The sequence below is a fragment of the Rhizopus delemar genome, genomic scaffold (genome assembly GCF_000149305.1).
Source record: "Rhizopus delemar RA 99-880 supercont3.8 genomic scaffold, whole genome shotgun sequence".
Taxonomy (NCBI): domain Eukaryota; kingdom Fungi; phylum Mucoromycota; class Mucoromycetes; order Mucorales; family Rhizopodaceae; genus Rhizopus; species Rhizopus delemar.
Window position 1 is genome coordinate 1,818,638 of NW_027137834.1, and position 25,651 is coordinate 1,844,288.

General features: G+C 35.6%; 12 protein-coding genes across 12 annotated transcripts; 4 read left to right on the top strand and 8 right to left on the bottom strand.

Annotated features, from left to right (window-relative positions):
* Window positions 1-69: 69 nt before the first annotated feature.
* RO3G_10878 (uncharacterized protein) lies at window positions 70-406 on the top strand (the record flags this gene model as incomplete). The annotated part of the gene is made up of 2 exons (XM_067665462.1): window positions 70-138; window positions 209-406. The coding sequence occupies 2 exons, from the start codon at window positions 70-72 to the stop codon at window positions 404-406; spliced, it is 267 nt and encodes an 88-aa protein (XP_067521563.1).
* Window positions 407-682: 276 nt separating this feature from the next.
* On the bottom strand, window positions 683-2,237 carry RO3G_10879 (uncharacterized protein; the record flags this gene model as incomplete). The annotated part of the gene is made up of 3 exons (XM_067665463.1): window positions 683-1,273; window positions 1,342-1,863; window positions 1,917-2,237. 3 exons carry the CDS (start codon window positions 2,235-2,237, stop codon window positions 683-685), a joined length of 1,434 nt encoding a protein of 477 aa, XP_067521564.1.
* A 315-nt stretch (window positions 2,238-2,552) lies between these two features.
* Window positions 2,553-3,316, bottom strand: RO3G_10880 (uncharacterized protein; the record flags this gene model as incomplete). The annotated part of the gene is made up of 3 exons (XM_067665464.1): window positions 2,553-2,834; window positions 2,880-3,117; window positions 3,168-3,316. 3 exons carry the CDS (start codon window positions 3,314-3,316, stop codon window positions 2,553-2,555), a joined length of 669 nt encoding a protein of 222 aa, XP_067521565.1.
* A 438-nt stretch (window positions 3,317-3,754) lies between these two features.
* On the bottom strand, window positions 3,755-4,623 carry RO3G_10881 (prohibitin-1; the record flags this gene model as incomplete). The annotated part of the gene is made up of 3 exons (XM_067665465.1): window positions 3,755-4,072; window positions 4,129-4,550; window positions 4,614-4,623. The coding sequence occupies 3 exons, from the start codon at window positions 4,621-4,623 to the stop codon at window positions 3,755-3,757; spliced, it is 750 nt and encodes a 249-aa protein (XP_067521566.1).
* A 188-nt stretch (window positions 4,624-4,811) lies between these two features.
* Window positions 4,812-5,462, top strand: RO3G_10882 (uncharacterized protein; the record flags this gene model as incomplete). The annotated part of the gene is made up of 1 exon (XM_067665466.1): window positions 4,812-5,462. The coding sequence occupies one exon, from the start codon at window positions 4,812-4,814 to the stop codon at window positions 5,460-5,462; it is 651 nt and encodes a 216-aa protein (XP_067521567.1).
* Window positions 5,463-5,523: 61 nt separating this feature from the next.
* On the bottom strand, window positions 5,524-7,657 carry RO3G_10883 (uncharacterized protein; the record flags this gene model as incomplete). The annotated part of the gene is made up of 6 exons (XM_067665467.1): window positions 5,524-6,161; window positions 6,223-6,877; window positions 6,933-7,001; window positions 7,054-7,236; window positions 7,289-7,381; window positions 7,445-7,657. The coding sequence occupies 6 exons, from the start codon at window positions 7,655-7,657 to the stop codon at window positions 5,524-5,526; spliced, it is 1,851 nt and encodes a 616-aa protein (XP_067521568.1).
* Window positions 7,658-13,190: 5,533 nt separating this feature from the next.
* On the top strand, window positions 13,191-13,604 carry RO3G_10884 (uncharacterized protein; the record flags this gene model as incomplete). The annotated part of the gene is made up of 1 exon (XM_067665468.1): window positions 13,191-13,604. The coding sequence occupies one exon, from the start codon at window positions 13,191-13,193 to the stop codon at window positions 13,602-13,604; it is 414 nt and encodes a 137-aa protein (XP_067521569.1).
* Window positions 13,605-16,416: 2,812 nt separating this feature from the next.
* On the bottom strand, window positions 16,417-17,613 carry RO3G_10885 (uncharacterized protein; the record flags this gene model as incomplete). The annotated part of the gene is made up of 2 exons (XM_067665469.1): window positions 16,417-16,827; window positions 16,984-17,613. 2 exons carry the CDS (start codon window positions 17,611-17,613, stop codon window positions 16,417-16,419), a joined length of 1,041 nt encoding a protein of 346 aa, XP_067521570.1.
* A 1,210-nt stretch (window positions 17,614-18,823) lies between these two features.
* RO3G_10886 (uncharacterized protein) lies at window positions 18,824-19,567 on the bottom strand (the record flags this gene model as incomplete). The annotated part of the gene is made up of 1 exon (XM_067665470.1): window positions 18,824-19,567. The coding sequence occupies one exon, from the start codon at window positions 19,565-19,567 to the stop codon at window positions 18,824-18,826; it is 744 nt and encodes a 247-aa protein (XP_067521571.1).
* An 844-nt stretch (window positions 19,568-20,411) lies between these two features.
* Window positions 20,412-20,683, bottom strand: RO3G_10887 (uncharacterized protein; the record flags this gene model as incomplete). The annotated part of the gene is made up of 2 exons (XM_067665471.1): window positions 20,412-20,493; window positions 20,556-20,683. The coding sequence occupies 2 exons, from the start codon at window positions 20,681-20,683 to the stop codon at window positions 20,412-20,414; spliced, it is 210 nt and encodes a 69-aa protein (XP_067521572.1).
* A 1,122-nt stretch (window positions 20,684-21,805) lies between these two features.
* On the bottom strand, window positions 21,806-22,138 carry RO3G_10888 (uncharacterized protein; the record flags this gene model as incomplete). Its single annotated transcript, XM_067665472.1, has 1 exon — window positions 21,806-22,138. One exon carries the CDS (start codon window positions 22,136-22,138, stop codon window positions 21,806-21,808), a length of 333 nt encoding a protein of 110 aa, XP_067521573.1.
* A 1,009-nt stretch (window positions 22,139-23,147) lies between these two features.
* RO3G_10889 (uncharacterized protein) lies at window positions 23,148-23,567 on the top strand (the record flags this gene model as incomplete). The annotated part of the gene is made up of 1 exon (XM_067665473.1): window positions 23,148-23,567. One exon carries the CDS (start codon window positions 23,148-23,150, stop codon window positions 23,565-23,567), a length of 420 nt encoding a protein of 139 aa, XP_067521574.1.
* Between the last annotated feature and the right edge of the window lie 2,084 nt (window positions 23,568-25,651).

Genomic DNA, 25,651 nt, shown 5'->3' on the forward strand with positions numbered 1-25,651 from the left:
GTACTGTTGGTACACTGGATTTCCGTTCATTGGTTGAACCTATCCGTTTCATCACGCGTCATAAACCAAATGAAGTCAAGGTTTATGAAGCTGAATGTACTGAAATCAATGCAAAGAAGAAGGAAATCACTATCGTTGGTAAGACAAAGCGATAACGGACTTTTTAGTTAAATTAACACGATGACAATTAGACAATTCTGAAGTAAAGGGTGAAAGTTCTTCAAGTACTATTGCCTATGATTATTTGGTTGTTGGTGTGGGTGCTCAAAGTCAAACATTTGGTATCAAGGGTGTTGAGGAGTATGGTTGTTTCTTCAAGGAAGTATGGAATCCTCAAGAGATCCGTAAAAAATTGATGGATAGTATTGAGTCTGCTACTTTGAAAAATTGTTATAAGTCTGAGTAAAGTGTTCACTACTCTGGCTTTGTAATTGAATATGAACCATGTTTAAAGTACATCGGGATACGACATACAACAAAGTCGATTTATTATTGCTGTAGTTGTATTCAGAATACATTCATAGTGTTTGCAGACTATTGCTTACAACAAAAGAAAGAAACACAAGTATAAGAATTACATTATATCTTACCCGAAATTATTAATAAAACCGATATGGAGTATTTTACACTAGATTATATTCTCCCTCTATTCAATAGAAATAAGTTCTTCCAATCCATCTTTTTACTGATCCTCTTCATCAATCACTTCCTTCTTCTTTTCCATTCGTTCCCTCCATTTTTTACCATAGTTCAAGATTATTAAGATTGTCACCAAGTTGGCAATATTGATACCTGCCAGGATACTAAACAGGACACCTGTACCTACTGCTTTCACACTTTGGCTTGAAAAAATTGTTCCAATAGCTGTCACAACAGATCGAACGCAATTATTGATGGCAACAGCACTAGCGGATCGATCGGGTTGAGAATCAACGAGATAGACTGAGGTAGATGTGAATGCACATGATTGACCTATGGCATACACAAACAGACCAATTAGAGGAGCATAGACAGGAACATGATATTGTGTCGTCCAGGCATAGATGAGGTATCCTGCTGGTATCAGTAAAAATGCAGGCAGTGAAGCCATCAGACGCATCTCGGGATAGAACACTTTCCTTTTTACTCCAAGCGCTTTATAAACATAGTCCGTAAAGTAACCGCTGAGAACAGAACCAATCATGAGACCGATACCGAATACAAGATAGCATAATCCAACTTGTGATGCACTGTACTTGTATAAATCTTCGAATGTTTCTGTAATTGTTGGATTCTAGTTTAAAAGAAAAGTAAGATTGATTCTCTAGTTGAGTATAATATACAAAGAGGGAAGAGATTTACAAGAAAATAAAGACAGGTATAAATCACTGTGTTGCAAAGTGTGATGAGCATAACATTTGGATCGAAAAACATGCAAAGGAGAGGCATGAGTGCCTGACTGGTTATTTTGCATTCCTTCGAATCAATCTTTTTTTTCCTTAGCGTTTCGGGCATAAAAGCAATCATCAATAGGATCAGTACAGCATTGAGGATAGCCAAAAAATAAAAAGACGATTGCCAACCGAGATACTGACAAAGAAAGCCGCCGATCGTAGGGCCAACTACGGGCCCAACGAGAGGACCCATGCTGAAGAAACCATAGGATTTCCCTCGTTCAGAAACCTGGATTATATCTGCAATCACGCCTGCGCCAAGCGATTGACCCGAGCTTGCACCACATGCCTGAAGAGACCGGAAGACAGTGAGCATCGCAATATTTTTTGAAAAGCCGCAAAGGATAGAAGCAACTATGTTGACCAAAGTACTGGTGATAAACATGGATTTTCGGCCATGAACATCGCTCATACTGGCCCAAAAAAGTGGCTATTAAAAATAATTTAGTGTTTCTCTATGTCAATGATTTAAAAAGGAGTTACTGCAATGCCAGAAAATACAATGTAAACAGAGATTGTCCCGTTCAGGGCTGCGTCCGACGCTTGAAGATCCTTGGCGATAACAGGTAAACCTGGCATGTAAATCATGCTTCCCATCGATCCACTGATGGAGCTCAAAGCAGCAATGAAAATGATGATTATCTTTCGCCAATTCGGTAATGTTCTTGGATCATCTTCAGCATAGATGTTTCCAAAAAGGTAATTTTTCAACTTTTGTTTAACAGTATTGTGATGAGATAAAGAAATGTACACATCGTTTTTATCTTCTTCAATTGAACTTTCACTTGTGTTTTGAATGATCATATCTTTGTAAATAAATTAGGTTTAAAAAGTAAATAAAAAGAAAACGTGAGCTCCCAAATATGTACATTTTTATAGTTTATGATGTCAGTCATCATCTGTAAAACATCTTGTGTATCCTCTCTTATTTTTTATAAAAAGAGTTTATTGTTATAAAAGTAGGATTAACAAAACAAAAGAGATAAGGCATGATAAACAGTTATATCGGTTGTATATTAAAGAGTCAGCAAAAGATGTTTCTATACCAGGCAATAGATTGTTACTCATAATGTCTATATGGAGATCAGATGAATAGAGATAATTATGTAATACAATATTTCAAGACATACCTTGTACACTGCATGGTGTCTTCATTCGCTGACAAGAAGGAGGTGACAATGATTCGGAAGAGTTAAAGAACATGTTCAAGTGCGAAATGATCATATCCGAATCTTTATCGGGTGGACCACCACTAAAGTTAGGATTACCATCAGTCCAATGGTTAATCATAATACGGCCCGGAGTATTAGGAACATTTGTTGTCATGTCGCCAGCATGAAGACCGTCAACGAAAAACTTGACTAGTCCTGGTGTCCAATCAAATCGATATTCATGATATTCCTATAACTTATTAGGAAATTAGAATAGAAATCTATTCCGATTTACCTGTGTTGGATCAAATGTCAAATCATGCTTTGTATGTGTCAGAGGAGAAGCAGATCCATCTTGATTATAAATTTGTGGTTGAATAGCAAAATATGTTTGCCAAGGGTTTCTCAATCGACTCAATGTCTCTACATCGATTTCGCTTGTCACGTTACGATAATAATAGAAGGCAGCTACTGTACCAGGTATTTCACTTGTCTTTATGCGTGCACGAAACGTACCATACAAGAAATCAGACCTAAGGTGTCGTGTTTAATAAGAATGTAATAGTAAATAGTTTTTTTTAACCTTCTTGTACCAATGGAAGCAGAAGTATACTTGTTATCGGTATTTTTTTTAACTGTCAGTGACATGCCTTGTGCACTTAACTTTATATTCTTTGCAGAAAAGATTCGTTCAAGTGAATTCTTGCCTTTTGCATGAAGAGTATAGTCCATGATTTGGTAATATTGATCGTTGTGTGCTATAGACTTGTACTTGCTATAATCAGCATACCAAACGTTACTCCATACTTGATTGTTCTCATCAATAAATCCACAATCACAAACAACTGGTTCAGTTTTTTGTGCACCAAGCGATTGTATGCAGACAATTGAAGTTAATAAAATAAATAATTGAAACATAAGGGAGAGAGGAAGAAAAAAAAAGATTGAAGTTAACAAAGCTATTTAAATTGAGAACGACTGTAGGTGTATGCGTGTATATGTGGGGATTTCACTTTTTTAGTATGACATATTTGACATTTACAGTTGTATAAAAATTGCTTTATTATGAAATGAAACAAAAAGATGTCATTGTCATAAGAGAAACCTTCTTTTTTCAAATTAAATAAATATTTTTTTTTTTGGTCTCTCGGATTTATTTTGCACAGATTTTTATGCTTTAACACCAAGAAGCACATTGTTACCATTGCCGTTACTAGGCAAATAGGTGACATTGGAGGCTTTAGAAAGTGTCTGAGCAATTTCTTTACTAGCTTCAATTCTACGGAAAGCAATGAATCCATCACCGGCGTTTGCTAATGCTGTAGAAATCATTTCAGCAGCCTCTGAGTCACCTTCGGCACGAATAATAGCCGCTTGCTTTTCCTGTTCTGCACGTTCGACAATGAATTTAGCACGTTCGGCTTCTTGTTGAGCAATTTGTTTTTGTTCAACTGCATTAGTAAATTCTCTACCAAAGGTCATATGTGTCTAAATAAGCAGTTTTTTAGTTTCTTTTATATATAAAAATTCAAATTGTATCTTACAATAGAAACGTCTTCCAAAGCCAAGTTGAAATCTCTTGCACGTTTATATAATTCCTCACGAATTTTTGCAGAGACCACTTCACGTTGGGTGATTAATTCAGAAGCATCAAACTGTGCAACGATTGATTTCAAAACTTCATTACCAATGGAAGGTAATACTCTTTCATCGTAATCAAGGCCCAAGTTTTGATAGATTGATGACAAATTTTTAATTTCAGGACGGTGCAAGACACGAAGTGTCAAAGAGACCATTTGCATGTCTTTGGAACCAGTGGTGGTAGAAATGTTTCGAGGTCGAGTACGAACGTCAAATAAGACAGCACGTTGAAGCCATGGTACTAAGAAATGAGTGCCTTCTCCAACAGCAACAGGCTTGACACCTTGAATACGATCAAAAATGACAGCTCTATAACCACCCTGGACTGCAAAACATGTAGATTATGAGTTTTTATTTTAGACAGGTGAGAGATCTCTAAGTCACATACCATCATACATGGCAGCTTGTGCACCACCAACAGCAAGACCAACGGGAATAGCCCATTTAGCAACAGTTCCAAGTACAGCAGACATTTATATAAAAAACAAAACAAGCAAGCAAAAAAAAAAAAAAAAAGTCGGGGCACAACTCTTGAGAATAAAGCCAAATCATTCTCCACTCTTTTTTCTTTTTTCTTCATAATAAAATGGTCAAAATCCGCTCCAACTTGACATCAGCAAATAGTTTTCACCCAAAAATAATTACATATATTGAATTTGACAAAGAAGACGAAAGGCCCAGTGAAGACTGTCAACTTGACCTTGTGTATGAATTACCGGCGAGTGTTTTCGTGGATCCTTACCAACTACAAGACCTGGAATCCAGCATTGGAAAAGCAACAGTCTTTGGTGAACACGATCTCGAATTACCACTAGAAAAGGTCAAAGAACCGCAAGGAAGTCTTGTTTTTCTTCGACAAACCAGCTCGTCACCTGTTGTCGAATTACCAATACACAACCGATACCAACGACCTGCATCCGATAAAATTTATCAATCCGTGACGATTCAACCGCCTTATGCAGGCTGGACCTGTGGCAGAGCTCCCTGGCCCGTTCTAGATCATCCACTACTACCAAAGACAGAAGCATACCCACGATTTATTCCCCTTCATACTTCTCAGCAGGATTCCTTGACCTTGTTTGTTCCGGTTGGTAGAGTACAGGATAGACAGTGGGTGACCTTAGGTACCTTTTGTGTGGTTGTCTGGTGTACAGTTTGGATCGCCAGTTCAATCATGCTGTCTGTCAAAAAAAGAAAGAGAACAGAGGCAAAAGGCAAGAGAAGAAAGTCAGATTAATAATAAAAAGTAGCATTTATTTAATAATAGCAATAATAAATCTCTTTTCACACTCTCACGCTTAAAGCTCAATAAGTGGTGCTTCATCAACTGTTGGCTGTTGTTGTTGATGTTGTTGTTGTTGTTGTTGATGTTGCTGCTGTTGCTGTTGCTGAGCATGTTGGTTATAGTAACTAGTAGGCTCTATTTGGTTATTGTATTGCTGTGGTTGTGTTTGATGTGGTTGCTGAATAGAAGGATACTGTATTTTTGTTTGAGCAGGAGTAGGTGGTGGATAGTATGGTTGCATGGGATAATTAGGAGGCGGTGAAGTATAGTGTGATGGCTGTGGAATGGCAGTGGTTGCAGCTGGAGTAGTAGCAGTGGCAGTAGGATATTGCACTGGTCGTGCAGTAGATATTGAGTTTAACTCGGGATATATGGCGCTTGCGGTAGGAGTAGTAACAGGAGTAGTAACAGGAGCAGTAGCAATAGCGCTAGTAATAGCAGTAGGAGCAGCATTATTAATAGGGGAAACATAAGCAGTTTGTGATGTGACAGAGGGCGTTGGTGGAGGATAATATTGATTGACAGGAGGATGATAGTTTTGTGAATAATCATAACTACCACTTCTACTGGTGCTTGATAGTCTTTGTTGCAATAAGCGATCATAAGCCTTAACAGCTTCATTTAATTTATGATGTAACTGAACAAATGTTTCTATATAAGAACTTTTTTTTTTAAAAAAAAGCCTTTTACGTTTGCTATCTCATTTCCTTACCATGCTTTCTGCAAGTTTCATTCAAAGTGTGTACTAATTTAGGCTGAAGAGAGCCAATTTGAGTGTAAAGTTGGTTAACCTGCTGGTCACCGGAGATATCCCCTCCAGCAGATCGAATACGCTGCATTAAAGTTGAAAACAATTGAATATTCTCCATGTCTGTCAATGACAGCTCATTCTTATCTTGAGTCTTAATCGGTGTTGGCAAAGTTGATACTTTCATATCCTCAAGTGAAGCTGCGATGGCTGCTGCAAGGTCCGCATCCTCTTGATCTTCTTCTTGAGGTTGTTCTTTTTCTTTTGGTTTTACCGCAGCAGGAGTGTAACCAACAGACTTTTGCTGGGTTTCCTTCAAGGATATTTCAATTGCCTTTTTTAAATCTAATTCAAACTGATCCTCGTCCTTGGCCGTATCTGCTGTCTTTTGACTTGTGGAAGGTGCATAGGTTGGAATTAAGGAAGAAGAAGTTGAGGTAGAGACGGCATTACCCAATAATTGGGAGATAGTATCTTTATCAGCTACCTTAGCTAACTTCACTTTAATATAGCAACCATCACATACGCGTACCGTATCGTTAATACCCAGATGAGGTAAAGGAACATTTTTAGATGAACATTGCTGACAAAACGTGCCACCGCAGTTCCTGCAATGATGCTATTGTTTTCATTGTTTATTAGCGCTTATTCCCTTATAATTTCACTTAATTTACCTTTCTATTTGTTAAAGTAAAAGGTGTTCTGCAGCGCTCACAAACATCAGAATCAGTCCATTCTGGTGCCTAAGCAAAATGCAGTTAGATAAAGTTTAGTAAGGAAAATGATGAGCTTTACTATTGCAGTTTCTAATAAAATAGAGTCAATTTTCTCTGTAACAGGAGGAAAAGAGTAACCCTCGGCTTGCAAAAGATTGTATGTTCCAGTGATGTAAGTCAATGAAGGATTATATTTAGCTGCGATACCCCAAACTTGAACCAAGTAAAGTACTTTATTCTTCACGTCCTGGTTACTTCCCGTCTAAACGTTATGCTTTTTAATAGGTGACTATTTTACTTGTTTCTTTTCTTACCTTTAAAATATGCGTTATTTCTTCCATAAAATCTCGTGTAGCCACTTCTTTTACGAATCCACTTCCACTATTTTTTACACAAGTATCTACTAGCTATAAAAAATAATAAGAAATTATCTTTTTGTGTGCTTGGTGTTTTTTTTTTTTTTTTTTTACCGATAAAGTAGCCAAAATGACATTTGGGTTTTTATGAGATAGTCTTTGTTTGAATGAACGAATGGCTTCTTTAGGAGTAATCTTTTTACTTCTAATTTGGTCACTTATTTCCAAGTGAAGTGCCAAGTCAACTTGACCTGCTGGTAGTAGTTCAGAAGTAGCTTTTTCAACTAATTCGTCAAATGCGCTTTGGCCCCACCAAAAAGAGCTCATAGTTTTAATATAAGAAAAGAAGAAAAAAAAAAAGAGAGAGAGAGAAAAAATAGAAATAAACTCAACGCATCATGCTTCACTTTTCTTTCCCCTCCCCTTATTTCTTATTGGACGCATGCACTAAAAAGGCAATCGTCCAATGAACACTTTATTTTCATGATTGTTTCAAAAGACTTGCTGCGTACAGTTTTTCCACCGCAAAATATTTATTTAATTTTGTGTACTTGGATCAAGTTGGGTGAGATGGCATGATCGTATATATTCCAGTTGATTTCTATCCCTCATTCATTGAGACTGTCAGAGAAATTTTCTAGCAATATAACAGATCTGTTTACACTTGAAACAAAATATATGCTTGTTTAGTTTAACTTTATCAGGGCGTGAATAATCAGAAAGATAGTTATTCTGATAATTATAATTGAGAAATGATGCATATCTAAAAGATTACTTCAAAGGAATACTTAAATGCCACATAAAAAATCAAACAACTTACATTATCTACATTTTCAGTGACTATATAATTGATTTACCATCATCAATATATCTGCCCTTCCTTCTCTTGATAAAGTATTCTTTTTTACACTAAATCGAATACATACATCATCCTGTTGATATTCAATAATACAACTTGTAAAATAATATAAACTATTCTATATACATGAGTACTTCTACTGCGACCAAAGTAATGCGACTTTAACTGGTTATGATATGACTCAGTATAGCCATTTATAATAATGGTGTATCTTTTCTCCAAGAATGAATCCATAACTCTGGTTTGTTCATAGCAACAACTGAAAGAAACAAAGAGCTCTTTCCCGGAATTCAGCCTTAAAAGAATCAAAACTAACAACATAATCATAGCATTTAAAATAGTTTTGGTAAAGCACATACTTTGAATTAACAACTTTGATACTTGATTTTATGTATTTTTTCTATGCTCTCTTCATATGCCAATGACACGATAATATACTGATTGATTCACCAAATACTTTGTGAAAAGCGGATACTTCGATTTGGTTGTAATCAATCATTATATCCTTTACCGGAAGATTACTACCAGCGGCATCTTTTTTAACCCGCTATAAGTTTCATAAAGAAATCAATTAGCATGTTTTTTGACTACGCTTGGTTGTCAAAACAAAAATGAAGTTTCATGGTCAAACTGAAGATGAACTACATTTTCATAGTAGGAGGCTTACTCACGATGACTGTAATTGATATTAAGTCTGTTAATTTTTCTACTTGGTTTGTTGTTAAAAGGAGAGAAGGGAGCAACAAGGCTTTTTTTTTCAAAAGGTAAAAGTGCAGACGGAAACTGAGGGCATGTGAGCTTTTTGATCGTTACCACCTTCGGAAAGCAAGTATCCAGATATTTAGATTACGCTAAGGACAGATCAAGATAGGAAGAAGCTTGTAGTTGGAATATTCTCGCACTGCCTTCATTACAGGTTGATATTATTACAGTTTCAAGTGTGGATGACACTCTTGTTAATTTTGATCTTGATCACAACAATGCCAAAATACCAGCTTTTTTTCTGAACGCAACATCCATTAAAAAGCAAATTTGCTAGCAAAGAACAAAGAAGTTAGAATGATCAATCCATATGACGTACTCCATCAGTTGCAGCGAGTCAAAACTCGATTCAATTTCGTATAAACACACATTCTCTGTAAATCTTCCATGACACTTACGGATGGTCACTGATGCCAACCTCACACCATTTTTATTCTGGCCGACTAAGGTCCCGAAAACCAAGTGTCGAGTATCAAGGTCACATTACAGTTATGTTATCAAATTGCTCGAATATGTTGAGCTGATCAATCATCCCTGAAGAAGTAAAGTTTTATCATTACTGTAAAAGCGACACGATGGACAAATGAAATCAAGTTTGACGAGTATGCTTGAATCGTTTGACAATGAAGATGAAGAAATGAAGATTATGGACATTATAAATTTGAATAAGAAACTCGGAAACTTGGCGAATATCTTTTATTCTGAAATACCCAATGTCAACCGACCAGTTACTAAAGTGATTTGACTGTCGTTCTCAGCTCGTCCCAATTGAATGTATTTTACTCTAAAAAGATCCCAATAGTTGAACTAGTGCTTGTTGCAAATAAAATATGTATTTTTTTTAATTTTCATGGAACTTGCGTTTTGTTGATGGCTGCATTTAACTGAATTGTGTATGTTTTTGAGTGTCAAATACAAATATATAATTTAAGAGTTACCAAAGTTCTAGCCTGTATTAGAACAAGCATTTAATGAATGGGATATATTATGCTTTTCATTATTCTTCAAATTCATTTGCTTATATAGAGAAAAAAGTATATGTAAATGATAGATTAGTGGCTTATGTATCCTCATCATATCAGCTTACAATATAAAAATGTCCTTAAAGATGCTTCGCCCAATATTGATATAATTCAATGCTTTGGTCGCTCAATATTCTCGGATTATTTTAATCGTTATTATCCCGTAGAAAGCTTTTTTTTAATTCAAATAAATGATGACATTGTGATTCTCTTGATATAATAAAATCCCTGATATCAGCTACAAATGAAAAAGTACAAAGAATTATCTAGTTAGAATCTTTGGATGAATAGGAAAGCACAATATCAGTATTCCTTATGCTGATATATCCTTACTCTAAATAAGGTTGTATCGAGCAAGAATTGCTCTAACAGTATGTTATGAATAAGGATAAATGTAATTTGTTGCTTAAAACTACTTCTTTGCTTAGGCAATCATTCAAACCCTCGCTTGGTTTTGCCAAATTTTTAAAATGATATAAATACTTTAGCAATTGTCTCCGGAGTTTCCTGTATAAGCTCTTTTATATATAAAAAGATGATCTCAGTAACAGCAATATTAATAGAACCAAAGAAAACACATTTGTTTTAGTACCTGTTAGCGCTTTCTTTCTTCTTTTTCTTCATTTGTCTTTGAAAGATTCAGAAGAAAAGAGTGGTCCCAAGAAATATCTTTTCCTTCAAAGTATATTTAATGTGTTTATCTTTGATAAAAAGCTCCTTCAAGCCAAACCATGAAATGAATTTTATGTTCAAGGTTCGCATGAGAAGTCAAATATGGGTCATGACTGGTGGTATGTTTGTTAAAGCAAACAGTAGTGCCTCCTCAAGGCCTTACTATTTCTCTCTATCAATATTTATTTTAAATACAATAGGTAAGAAGAAAATAGATTATGCCATTTAAAGATCAATAAACCAAAAGTGCTTTTTTGTTATCTAAAGGGAAGCTTTTTTTTTTTTTCCAAAATGATGGTCAACAGAAAAAAAAATAGGAAAACAGATTGTAAGATGTTATATCAATGGTTTTTTAACTTTCTTCATCTTAGTTGCAGTCTATAGCTGCTATTATTTTGAGTCTTGGTGCTGTGAATAAGTTTAGTGACATATTGGAGGTTGAGGTAACAGTATTGATCGACGAATTGAGCAAGGAACTTCAAAAAAGAAAAGTACTGGAATTCATCCAAGACAAGAATATATTTTAGTATTCATTTGGTAAGTCTATAAGAAAAATATATAGCCAGAGGAGCTAAGTGTCTTATTGGTGTGTATCGGCTGAGAAGGGGAAGCTCAATTTCTTTGTGCATTTTCATAGTAAATTAATGATTCAAGTAGGCTTTGATTCTAATGGCTAATTTAAAGAATACATACTCTATGTCTTGTAATATAGCTTAGAGAACCTCCTTGCTGTATTCTGGAACCCATATGGTTTTAAGAGGTACTCGCCAAACATTTTCAATTCACAAATTATTTAAATCCTTTCACCGCTATTTTGGTTGTTTAAAGATTTTTTGATTTAGCAGAGGGTTTCATGTGTTTACCTGTATCTGTGAAGACGTTGTGATAATAAGGTGGCAACGAGTCAAAACGAAGTACTGTTTTCCTTCTATTGATTTTAATACGACTAAAAGCAATGGTTCCCAGTAATTGCTGGCAATATGTTAATTTGTGATCCTTAATTTTCCATTGAAGATGGTTAGATAGTTCGTAGAATGCGCAATATGTATTACTTTCCTTCTCTCAATCTTCATTTGTAAAAGAAAAAAAAAAGTGTATTTTTTGCGTTGATTGTCAACTAATAGACAATTTAAATATTTTCTGGATCTATCTTTGGAAATCAAAATAAAAGAGCATAACGTGTGAATAATAGAGGTTTATGCTTTAAGATCTATTTTTGATCAGTAGGACCATAAAAAGGATCGAAGAAAATTTTATGTAAACCTCAGAATATGTGCTTTTTATAGAATTAGAATAACCTAAATTAGCTAACTATTCTGTCTATTAACTTTCTTTCTATAAAGGATTCACAGGGACGCGTAATAATTTATTCATAAATGGAAACTTATCGGACAAAGGGGCATTACATTAAAACCCAGCATATTGTTTAATCTCCAGAACTGAAACAAGAAAAAAACCCCATGGGCTTATGCACAAGCTTATTAAATCATCTAGTGTTAATGCTACTTACAAGTGTGTATTTTAGTTCTTTTTCACACTATTAAAGAAGCATACTGCGATGATTTTTCAAAGTCTTAATAAACGTAACAATCCGTTATTTATATCTGTATATGAAATCAAAAGTTTTTCGATACTGGTATAGTTTTATATCATAGAAAAGTATACAGAATATATGGTATTCATCTTTTGGCTAAGTTTTGATATTTAATAAAAATATTTTTTATTTCTAAATCTTACGCAATTTTCTAACATTTGCTTTTTAATTGATGAAATGCAACCTAAGACGGTTATTGCTAAGCATCGTATGATTTCAAAGTATTTATGTTGTTTATTCCTGGTATCTGGATACATATCATTGCACAAGAAAACTACGTAGATTAAAAATGTGTCTGACAATCTTGATCGGCATTACATCGGAGTATGCTTTATGCAAGGGGAAAAAGGACTGCATTAACAGCTTAAAACTAATAACTTATCATTTTCTTATAAAAATGTTTAAGCTTCACATAATTATAAATAGTTTGTATAATAAGACTTAAAACTATGTAAAAGATAGGAAAAAATAGGCTCTGTTTATGTACAACGAGGCTGTCGGTGATTTAACTCTGAAATCGCATTGACGTTTTTCCAAGCTTTTGATTTTTCTCAGAAGTCTTTAGTCGTTATTTTCTAATTATGTTAGTTATATTCGTAGTTATTTAATTAGCGATAGAAACCTTGATTAATAATCAACTTATTAATAATCAAAAGGTTTGATCTTACTATAGTTATTCATTCAAAGTGAGGATTCTTTTTGGGTAAGAAATCGAGTATGTATTAAAAGATATTCCTTGCTTAATAGTATATGAGAGTAAGCTATCTTGGTTAAATTTGCATCTAAAAGTTATCATTTTATCAAAAGTGTTGGTTGATTCATTAAATTTATACGCTAGCCAAGGCTTTTGGCGACACATAAAAAGACAAAGCTTCTGACCTTAAAAACAACTATAAAAGAAAGCCTTGTTTTTTAACTTGAAAGAAAAAAACCACACGCAAAAAAGCAGAAATGGCTCCAGTTATTACTTCTCCTGATAGCTACAAGAAGATCTTGGAAGATGTTAATTACCATCAGGTTTTGAAGAATGGAAACAGAATTGATATTTCAGGTCAAGGCGGTTGGGGTGATTTGACAAATGGATATTCATTTCAATACAAATCATTAGAAGAAGAAATTGAACAAGCTTTTAAAAACGTTGAGCATGTATTGAGTACTGTAGGTGCTTCCTGGAAAGATGTTTACAGTGTTACTTCATATCATACCAACTTTGCTGAAACTTCTGAACGTATCCTCGCTAAATTCTCCGCTTTGTTCAGACAGTATATTGGTGAAAGAGCTCCTCTCTGGACAAGCATTGGCGTTACGTCTCTTGCTATAAAAGGGATGAATGTAGAAATAGTAGTGTCAGCTATTAAAGATTAAAAATGTTTAAATAAAAGATACTTTTAATCAACCCATTTTGTCTCTATACTACACCAGCAGGCCTAGATCTAACGTGTTTTTACATCAATATAATTATGAAAATTCTGCAGTTATTTGAATTGTGCTTGTCTGAAACAATAAGAATATAAATACTGAATGCAATCATGATCATGTAGAAATGACACGTGTATTCTATTAGTAGAATGTACATTGAAAGTAAGCATAAGAAAAGGAAATGATGAATTTATTAATTAGCAGAAAGTCGCTGAGATCAATAAGGGAGAGACAATTGTTTAACAATTAAAACAATGCTCAATTTCATATTCCATTATCCAGCAACTGATTTTTCTGATTTAAAGACCTTTTGAAAATCTGCTTCTGATATGAGTGTATGTGTATTCCTATAAGGAGGAAAACCGTTTCTTGGCCTATTTTAAAATTCCATACAAATAGCTGCTAAGCAACATCTATGGTTTATGTCTTGTGTGGTGAACCAGAAAATTGTAACATCATGTATATGATAAGAAGCAAACAGAAATACTATTTCGATAAAAAAAATAAATGATGGTTATGCAATCTATAAAAGACCATATGCAACGACATCTTCAATTTGTTACTTTATTTAATAGAGTATAAACCGTCAAGAGTCTTTTATTATAATTAATAGTTGCGTAGTTTTATAAGTACATTTTTCAAAGAAAAAGAGAGAGATGCAAGCAGACATGTATAATGAAGGGCATCAAAGTGTATTCAATGAGATATATTTGATATTAAGCTTAAAGATAGTGCTTTTAGTGATAACCTGTATTATTCCAATATTCAACATGTACATGAAATTAAAATAACAACATCTAATTGAATCATCAGACAGTTTCTTTCAAGTAAACACGAATATTAGCATGAAGAAGAAAGAAAAAAATCATAATGATGTTTATATTGGCTCTAAAGTATAAAAAAGTGCCTATCGACTTGCCTTCTGCTTTGTTTAATGTGAAATTAAATAAGAATGTATTTTATTAATTCTGAATTCGCTTTTATCCGTGTTGTTTTTGTAGGAACATTACCAAGTAAAGAAGGGGATAGATTGCGTATGATTAATCCAAGGGATTAATGTAGAACGTTGAATATGCTTTGGTACTTTAATCAGTACTTGTGTTAAAAACAATATACCTTTTAGTCTGTGAGCTAGTTCTGGTATACAGATGACCCACTCCAGGTAATTTATTCGTATAATTATTCCTAGTATGTTAGGAAATGACATGGTGCTAACAAATAATCTTTGAAGTAAAGCTGGGCAACGGTTTTCGCGCATATTTAGCTTTGTAATCCATTCTCGCGTGCTGTCAATATCATCATTGTTTTCCTGTATTCATTCTCCTAACCAAAGCACAAAGCATGAATATGCTGTTTTTTTAAGTTGTTGGTTAATGGTATTCAAATGCATTTCGACATAAAAGAAATGGTCCTACAAAAAGGATGTTCATCTACATTGCAATCATAGCCACAGTCTAAAAAGTACAATTCTAGAGAGTAGCTCGTACTTCTCAAAACCAGAAACGCGACAATGGAGGATAGTTTTCCTTAGAAAACAGAAACAGATGTGGTGCTTTTAGGTCTTTGTTTATTTCCTCCAATATTTAGCTTTGATCACATTTTCCCTTATTGATATACAAGACAAAACTAGAAATTGTTAATTTTTTTTTAAAAAAATTAGTGTCTTTAATAATTATAACAAATAAATTCATAAAAGGTATGTGTCTCTTTTTTTGTTATATATCAATGAAGCTTATTGATTATTGTTCCACTTTCAATATAAAGCTTATTTAAAATAGCACAATTTGATCGAAGGTTCTTGCTTTGTTGTTTCAATTGAAGATGCTTGGTCCTGTTACTTTTCCACTCATTTGATGTCAGTTCAGCTGTTGTATCTTTTATCTTCAACAAATCAATTTTACGTCCAAATAAGTTTGATGTGTCGTAATCGTTCTGTCTCATTGCCATTCGTGTTGCTTCCGCTACCACTTCGCCACTAAATAAACAATGAAATTGGCAAAGTGAGAAAAGGTTTATGTTGACTTATGATATACTTACTCTGTCATGTTGATATCGGAACCTCCAAAAACATAGTCTGGGAGTACGGCAAAGCGCCGATAGTATGTCATTTCCGAAGCATTATCATCAATGGGTATATCAAAGTTTTGACTATTAAAAAAAGAGATTAGAAACTAGATAAGACCATTACTCTTTTCACTCTACATGGTATACAAAATGCATAGAATTCTAAAGCAATCCGAATTTCGCTCCTTCTTGTCAATAAGTCTAATCTTTTCCTCTAATATCTGGCGTAAGAAACTGTCTATGTCGTTACTATTGGGCCAAAAAGAAAGAAAGAAAGAAAGAAAGAAAGAAAGAAAGAAAAGGAAGGAAGAAGAAAAGATAGTAGTGATCTATGTGAAATAAATGATGATAAGTTAAAATCTTAACCCCACCTTTCCTTCCTTTTTTCTACTTCACTTTAATGTTTCTTGTTCAATGGGTGTAAGATGGTCTTGACATAGAAGTTCGATTATATGGTTTGTAATTCTTTGTTCAATGCTACCACCTTTTGTCAATTTCTGTCGAATGGTGGTCTTGTCGTTTTCATTGAAGGTTCCTAAAAGCTAAACGAAAAATGTTAGTGCATCTTATGACTAGATAACGCTTGTAATTTCAAAAAGGACATACTATCATGAAACCACTCTGTCAGGGAGAAATGAGTGACGAGGCAACTAAACTGAGCCGAACGTTGAGCATGCGGGTGAATATCTTGGCATCACAATTTATTAAGGTGATAGGTCTCCAGTTTTTGAGCAAAGTAAGACCCCCTTTTTTTTGGAAGCAGACAAATACACGCTTCAAGCCAAGATTTGGGAAAGAGACTATGAGAAAGAGCATCATTATACACTCGTAAGACCAAATCTGAATATTTAGGATGTTTGAAGATTAGGTTCAAGAAAACATATGACAAGCCGTCAGTTCCAGGGCTACTAACTTTAGGCGTTCGTTTGACTTGTTCCAGAATGTCGTTCTTGACGAAAGGAGAGGAGATCAATTTAGAATCTTCGGTAGACAGACAACAGGGTCTAGGTATATGTGACGCCATGTCGTCGAATGCTGAGGGACAGATAGGATCTACTGAGTATAGATCCATATAAAATTGTTCAGTAATTTCCAACATCTGGTCCTATGTGGAGCAAATGTTTTGAGTTACAGGATCTCGTAGAGGTGGGATTGAGCGTTGAACTGTTCGTTGGGCTGCTGATTTCTTCAGATATCTGGCATCCGTCTCTCCTCTTTTCCGCCAAGTCCGTTCAGCCCTTAAAACTGCAATAGATGATACCTCTTGTTGTAGTGTTTGAATTTGCTGTTCAACTCGAGGCAGATGGATTGCTAAAAGTGAAGTAGGCAAGGGACCTCTAAGTAAACGTTGTCGCTTTTTTTTTTGTAAAGCTGCAATTTGCTGTTTACGCCAGTCTACACGTTTTCTTCCAAATTGCCTAGTGAAAATTTGGACCCGACACTTTACTAGGTCCCAAAGGTCTTGTGGAGTTAAAGATGAATTTTCAATTTCTTGGTTATATAGGGCTGTAAGCATATTTGCCAGCTGCTGGCAATATTCCTTGATATCCGCATAGATAGGATTTGCTCGCCAAATACCGGGACCTGTGTTGAATTGAAAGTCGGTTTTGAGAGTCATCTGAAGTAAAGCATGATCCGTCCAAGTGGAATTGATAAACTCAACGTCCGTTTCAACAAAGTTGATGGAAAGGTCAAGAGAGACATAGATATAGTCTATAATAGATTGAGTGCTTGAATCCAATCGAAAAGTGGGTGTGTCTAACGAACCTAGGTCCATCATCACATTTTTAAAATGATATTGGAGGAAATGTAACCCTCTAGAAGGTACAGATGAACGGCTTGATAAGGCCTGAGATTTGAGCGTATAATTAAAATCACCGGCAATAATCATTCGATCGACGCATGAACCCGGATCATAGGGCGAGAGTTGCTGAAAGGTCAGCAAGGTATCAAAAAATTCTTGTCTATCATGTGGCGAAGAGATCGGAGCATAGACAACCAGAATGTGAAAAAGAGCTATCTGTCCATTGATATGAGAAACTTTTGCTAAAATGCAACGCACATCCTCGGAAAGGAGAATACGAGTTAACGTGTGTTACGAATCAAAACAGAGGAGACCACAGTATCGTGTCCATAAGGACTGATGACTACAAAACTGTTGTAATAAATTTAGGTGATTATTGTTACTGCTACTATTATCAATTTCTTGGAGAGCGACAAAAGTAGGAGAGTGCGAGCGAATGTACCGTATTAAATGTTTTCGTGAAGTTGGATTACTAACCTTGAAAAGGCTATTACCATTCAAGGAAAGTAATATATAAGCCTTGCGATTGTTATAACTATTCATATTATAACTAAAGATTCATTTTGTTTACGGGTTTCCGTTCCTTTGTTGACTTCCTAAGCAGTGTACCGGGTAAAATCTGACGATCAATGGGTGCAGAGAAACTCCTTGTATCTTTAATAATCAAAGAAGGATTAGGCGCGTCTTCATCAGAGCAGGTGTCCATAAGTTCATGCGTGATATCCAACTCTGCAAGTAATTCAGTAAGCTGTGTAAGGTCTGTCAAAATCATATTTTCTCCCGATGTGGAGGATCCGGAATCCTCTGTCTCCTTGACCGGAGATGCATAGATAGAACGGTTACTGGATTCAAAACTTCTCTGATCAGTTGTATGTATGAGGTCTGCAGATGGGTCCTTCAAAAGGCCAATAGGAGCACTGAAAGGATCCGAGCACTCATCATCATCATTAACATTTAAGACATTAGAGGACACCTCCACAGAAAGAGAACTAGAAGCCATTGTTGTAGAGATTGTGATGTCAGTATTAGGCTCGGCGATTGGGGGCGTGACTCCAGGTAGAGTAGAAGAACTAGGATTAGCTTTTCTATGTTTTCCCAAAACAAATTTATCAGGACATTGAGCTCGGATATGACCAGGTTTAAAACAATAAAAGCACGTACGCTTATTACTGGGTGCCTCTTTACATTGGACCGCGCTGTGTCCGAGTTCATGGCAGTACTTACAATAAGTGGGCATATCTTTCCAGTAGGTATGGATAAAAACAGAAGGCAGATCTTCGCTGCTTGCAGGATCAACTCATTCGATGGCGTGAGTTAATTCCAAAAAAGGGTCCGTTTGGTTCGGGCTAGGGGAACAGTCGAGCACAGCATACCCAGAACCAAGGAAGGCGCCAGTGTCTGAGTCAGTTACAATACCGACATCGCGAACACTACCATAATTCCCAAGAGTGCTCCGCAATCCTTCCAATAATCGCTTTGGTCTCAACCAAGGGAGACGTTGAAGTGTAACTCGTTTAATAATGGATCCAGGACGATATGCAACAGCAGGACGAATGACAACCAAACCATTGTCAAATCTTAGTCCATCATTACAGGCTAAAATACGAAATTCCTCAATATCAAAATTTACTTCTAGATAGCGGTTAGGGCCTGACTTATGAACTACCAGACCCACATATTCTTTCAATTGGTGAAAAGCTAATTTATAAAGATCACGATCTGATTCACGACAAGATGTAACGTCAAAGAAAATGCTTCCAGGAGATTGAGAGACTCCCCAGTATGTGGTTTCTATTATTACTGGTTGGGCAGTATTTGGGACAGTTGTATGCAAATCAACTGTGTTAGATGGAGGTTGAAATGTTGCAGATGAAGGAGGATGAAGAAGACTTTCTCGTGTAATAGTGGGCCGTTGATGCACTTTAGAATAGAGCACAGTTGGTTTACATTGGGAATTTGAGGTGGGAGTCGTCGATCGAGCCGAGTGGTTAGGAGGCCTACCTTGGTCAGGTGGCTTAGCAATATTAGGTGGAAGAACCATGTAAAAAAAAAGGTCATACTTTCTTTACAGCATAATTATTTAAATCGCTATTTTGAACTCCGTTATCAGCTGTATATGCAGTTTCGATAGAGTCACAGTATCTGAACTTTCTTCTTTGCTAGCTTCTTCATTATTCCTACTTTTAGCTAAATCATCATTGTTTGGTAGGTTCCTGTGATTCAGTGACTGAGTGACCTGTGCTGTTGAAGATTCTGCTACGACTGCAATTACATCTAAAGCTGCTTCACTACACCTATCCACCACCTTTCGCTACAAAGCATGAATGGTTATAACAATAAATGTGAGTCAACTTCCACATATTAAATAATGTTATACTTACGCGTCGATTTTACTCTTGCAAGGATACCGTTCCATATAAGCAGGTTGAAACTCTTGGGTTTTCTTAAACTAACCAATAAAAGGCGAGATCAGTAAGACTCACAGGATCAAAAGTCATTTATCTTACTCTTTTGCATTTCCATTCACTTCCATGTACACTTGTCTGTATTTTTCAAACCAGAAGCCATTAAGAGCAGGACTTGTATTTATCGATTCCTGGAATGACTAATTGGCCAAGTTGACCACGTTGTTTTCAACAAATTTTGTAAACGAAGCATTTTAGGTTTGCTCAATATACTTTATTAGCTCTGTACAAAGTATAACAAGTTAAAAGTTTTAGTAAGTTCGAGTTCGTTAATAAAAGCTTCTACCTTTGTAACCTTTACAAGTTGAAGGGGTGTGAAGGGGCGCTCTGCTTGTAGGCGGTGAGGACCTAGCCAATTACAATAGCTGCTCTATTTAAGGGTGTCTGATTTAAGGGTATGTTCTATTTATGGGTGTATTTCTAAAGAACGGCATAGGTCCCCAGCATAAATACCACTACACCACTATTGTATTTAAGGGTGCAAACCAAATATTTTTTACCACTAAATAGAAAAATTTTTATAAGTGATAGTTTTTTGGAGTACTCTTACAACAAATTATTTACTTTGTAAAATAAGATCGAAGATCTGTTTGCTCTTTTGACTTATTTAATTCAGCACAAGAATCAGCCAATCTCATCCGAATTCGTCGATGTAATTTACGATCAAGATCGTCCAAACGAGCTTCGTACATGAGAATAGTTTCATAGGCTTCTTTCAACCGTTTTTTTTACACTCTACTATATCGACACGCTGCTCATCTTGCTCTGTATTATCATTTTCTTCTGCATCTATGTTGCCTTCTGCCGTTTCTTCATTATTAGTAGCACTTGTTGTATAACATACTATCATCTCGCTTTCATCTGCTTCAAGATTCAACTGGCTAACATCAGTAACTTTGTTGTCAAAGTTCCTGGGAAGATCTGGGAGCATTCCATTTATTATTTCTGGTTTTACTTTAAGCCATGCATTAGCTAGAAAAAACGCAGCCTGAGCTTGATCCATTTTGTAAACATTCGGATTATCCAACTTTTTACTAATATACAGACACAAAGCACAATCGTACTTCTGGGCTCGGAAGTATGCCTTAAAGTTGTCAATAATTCCTGTGTATACAAAATATTAATGAGAAAACTATAAAACAAAAAGACAGCTTATATAGCATTTTATCAACAAATAATAGATTACCTGCATCAAGAGCCTGTAGCTTGTTAGTCGTGTTTGCTAGGAGAAATATAAATTTATTATTGTTGAGCAGAATTCTTGTTTTATGAACGGACGCATTATCCAAAAGAAGAACAATTTTTCGATTCTGTCTTCCAAAGGCAACATCTAATTTTGAAAATTCCAGTTGTCATCCAAGCATTAGTAGAATAATGGTATTCAATCTCATGTTTTTTTCCAATTGCAGTCATGGATAACAAATTAGCTCTTGCTTTAAAACATTTGGGGCTCTTGTGTTGTTCGATAACAATTGGTTGCCCTTTGTAAGTCCCATCCGAATTACAGAGCAATCCAACTGTCAGACGGGGTTTACTTTTTTTAGGCCATCAGGCGACTCGGAGGAATATATGATTCTTCTTGGTGGTTGCTGGTAATATAGACCTGTTTCATCAAAGTTCATGATATCTACAGGATCATACGGCCCAAGAAGTTCTTTTATCTTTCTCAATTCGTTCTGAATATTTTCAGAAGTGATGTCTACCAAGGCACTTTCACTATGCATTGGCCTGCATTTTACTCCAATTCGCTTAAAAAGTTTGGTGAGCCATCCAGAAGAAACTGAAATTTCATTTTCAAGGGTTCTATACTTCACTCAAGCAATATGTCTTACATATCGAAGGATTGAGTCTCGATTGACTGGCAGATCGCTATTGTTCATGCCTGCAACAAATTTTACTACTTCATCAAATTGAGGATAGCGTGTTGTTTTTAGGCTTTTGTCATTATTGACAACATTATTATTACTATATAACATTTCAGCATTTTTGAGAATGTTTGATATAGTCTGTTGGGCAAGTGGTTGATCTAAATTGAATTTCTTCATAGCACATTCACCTAATTCTGCTTGATTAATCTGGCCAGTAGCATTTTGATCCAAAAGCTCAATTTTTGAGAAAGAAAGGCGTACACGTTTATTATTAGACATTTTTTTATAGATATAATCTAAACAAAGAAAATAAATTTTGTTGTCATATATTTATTCTCATCAAAAGTATTTTGAGACTACGACTCGTATATTATCCTTCCATCAACTTTGATCAAGTCTTAAAAGCAAGCTTTGATTTTTTAATATCCTTACGCAATTACTAAATCTATACCAACCGACAGTGGCCTATGTGGAAACATGTTGCACAAACATATCTATTATGCAGCTACAATACATATTAAGTGATTTCAATTTTTTAACAGCTACGAATTTCGATTTAAGGGTATGTTCTATTTAAGGGTGGATATTCCAAAAACTTTGGTCACTCTTAAATAGAGCGATTACTGTATCAATAAAGAAGGGATCAATAGATAACGAGTGCTTCATGATGTAATGTAAGTACACTAGCTTTGGACAAAATTAGATATCAAATACAATTAATAAAATCATTCCAGAATAAACCCTTGTCAAGTAAATACGTTTACATAATTAACCGTATTCATCTTGAGTTGTTTTATTGAGAAAATAATACCAATAGCACTTTCTACCCAACATCTTCTGAGTATACAATTTACATAAGCAAACAGAGAGAAATGTACATACATTACGCTTTCGAAAAAATGCTAAATCATGACGATGCTTGTAAACTTGCAAGCTTCAGCAAGTATACAGCTCAAAAATGGAGGAAAGAGACCAGCCTCAAAGCTGAACGGCCAGCTCAAAGATCATTTGATACGTTTTTATGATGAAAAGCCTACAGCGACTATTGGCGATGGTATGAATGAGCTTATAAAAGGTTTTGAAGGGCTCTCAATCAAGAAGTCTCGAGTTGCTGAATTTATGAAAGAAGAGTGCAACCTTAGCTTGAAGAGTACCACTCGTCATCCAGCTCAGCGAAACAGCCCTGAAACTATTGAAGCCAGAGCAGTTTGGGTTGCTGAATGGCTTGCTAAAGGAACTGACTATCATAACAATTGTGTTTCTTGATAAGTCCGGTTTCAATATCAATATGACTAGAGGAAAAGCTTGGTCAAAGGTTGGAGAGCCAGTCATTAAAGTCATATCATCTACAAGGGCTGTCTCAAAGGCTGCTCTTGGTGCAATATCATCTGTTGGTGCTGTCAACGTAAGTGTCAGAGAGGCTGGAAATGTTAAGAGGAGAAAGGTAGTTGGCGCTACGAAAAGAAAAGCTCCTGGAAATTGCCTTACTCTGCACAAGGGCACTACTGGTAGCCACTTTATGCAGTTTGTTGTTGATACGATGGACATTATGGATCCATTTCCAGAAATGAAGGGATACCACATTGTGATGGATAACGCTCCCATCCACGTTCATGACATCATTGATCCTATCATATCTCGTCGTGGTTATATACCGGTATACCTCCCACCTTACTTACCCGAGCTGAACCCTATTGAGTGGTTCTGAAAGGACATGAAGGATCATGTCAAGAGAGAGAAGCTTAAAAACAATGAAACACTTACCTCGCGAATGATATATGCTTGCGATAAAGTGCCACTTCAAAACATACAAAGCTACATCCAATACTTTATAAACATTTTTTCCTAAATGTTTGAATAAAATATCCCTTTAAAAAGTGGATTAGTATTGCTTATCAGAAAAGCAGCTATCAAAAAGCAACCAAATGAGGCTCTTTTTTATTTTTTTTAGTGTGATCCAATTTTCAAAAAAGTGACCAATGGAGACTGGAACCATTGTATACAAGAATAGATACAGAAAACGACCAATAATTTCTTAAATTGGGCAATATCTCGTTACACCAAAGATCAATATCACTGTTGAATATGTATTATACCTTTTTTTCATGCCAGTTTCATTCCAATTAAAGTCTGTCGTTACTTTATTAACTGTATAGTTTAAGCATTCTTCTAGTAATCTTTTTTTTATATGTTAGTGATTTTGTCATATCATTGAAAATGAAGGATCAATAGCCAAGATAACTTGTATTAATATATTGTTTTAAACAATTTTATCAAGAGTCAAAAAGACATTAGTTTATGCTCTAAAAGTACGTTATTTTCTATAAAACAAATAAAAAATACCTCATATGTCGTATTTATCCAAATAATTTCCTTAATATCATGTGAGATCACTCACATGGCTCTTAAACAATTTGACTGTATATCAAGCATAGCACTTTGTGATATGTTCCATAAACAGCCCACATAATTTATACTGTACTACCTTGGATCCAAAACCGCATTACTATTTCTAAAGCATATTATGTACTCCAAAGATAGTCATTGTATAGCAATAAAGCATTATCAAAAATTAATATTATGAGTACATGAAAATGCAGATTTATAAACATGTATGTACATCTACTAAAATAGATTGGTAAATAACCTTCAATTGCCTATATTTAACTATGTAGAGATCTGCATAATGCTTAGGGCATTTCGTCAGCTACATGGTACATGTATTAATATCTACACTATAAAAAGTACATAAGCTATGAACATGTACAGTAGTCGCTCTATTTAATTGCATACGAAGATGCTATGGATAAATACTTGCGATGGTAAATATAGCAATAGAAGAATACGGATCCATAATCTATTTTCTATCAGTCTTATCGTACACACTACCTATTGATCCGTGATATAAAATATTATCCGTGTAGGAAAGGTACAGGTAAAGTACCCTTTTGTTTCTATATGTTAAAAGGGAAAAAGGACCATGTCGAACCTTATGAAACATCAGTTCTTGGTGAGAATTGACAAGAGACAACATGAGATAAAAGTGCCTCAATGTGAATAGCATCAAAGAGGGCTTTTTTAAGCAAGGCCAAGAGAGGTGGCGAAGCAAGATATTGTACGGCACTCCAGAATCTATTGCGGTTCACTGTGTCGTAAGCTGCTTTCGCCTCAAGGAAAGTTAAATGGGTATGATGTCCTTTCGAGCCTTCAAAACATCACCGACCCCCTGCAAGGCATGAGACTTGGTCAAGAACGCCACGGTTTTCACAGAATCCACCTTGGGCAATGTCAAGAGCAAGAGCAGCCTTTCTGAGAGGAAGCATGCGGCAAAGCACCGGTGCATTGCAGAAAATCGATGCTAAACCGATCGGTCTGTAATGGCCTGAATCGTTTAAAGTGCCTTTTTTGGATATCACGTATGCGATGCGCCAATAGGTAGGGATGTATGCCCATGTCCAGCAAAGCTTATAAAGAGACAAAAGAAGAGGTGCTCGCATTGGTACAAGTGGTTTCAACATCTCATTCCACAGGTGGTCAACGCCCGGAACTTTTCGCCCTGGAAGTTGTTTGATTGCAGTTGTAATCTCTAAAGTGGGGGATGGATCCATCTATTTCCAAGGGCAAGTGAGAACCCTATGCCCTTTTGCTGTACAAGATCATCTGCATCTCTATTTTCAAAGTAGCAAGCCATCGTATCTGTTGCGGCTTGCTCTCCTCCGTTGTTCACAGCACGATGGATGTTTTCAACGTTTTGCTCAACCATGTTCCATCCAAACATGCATCATGGTGAGA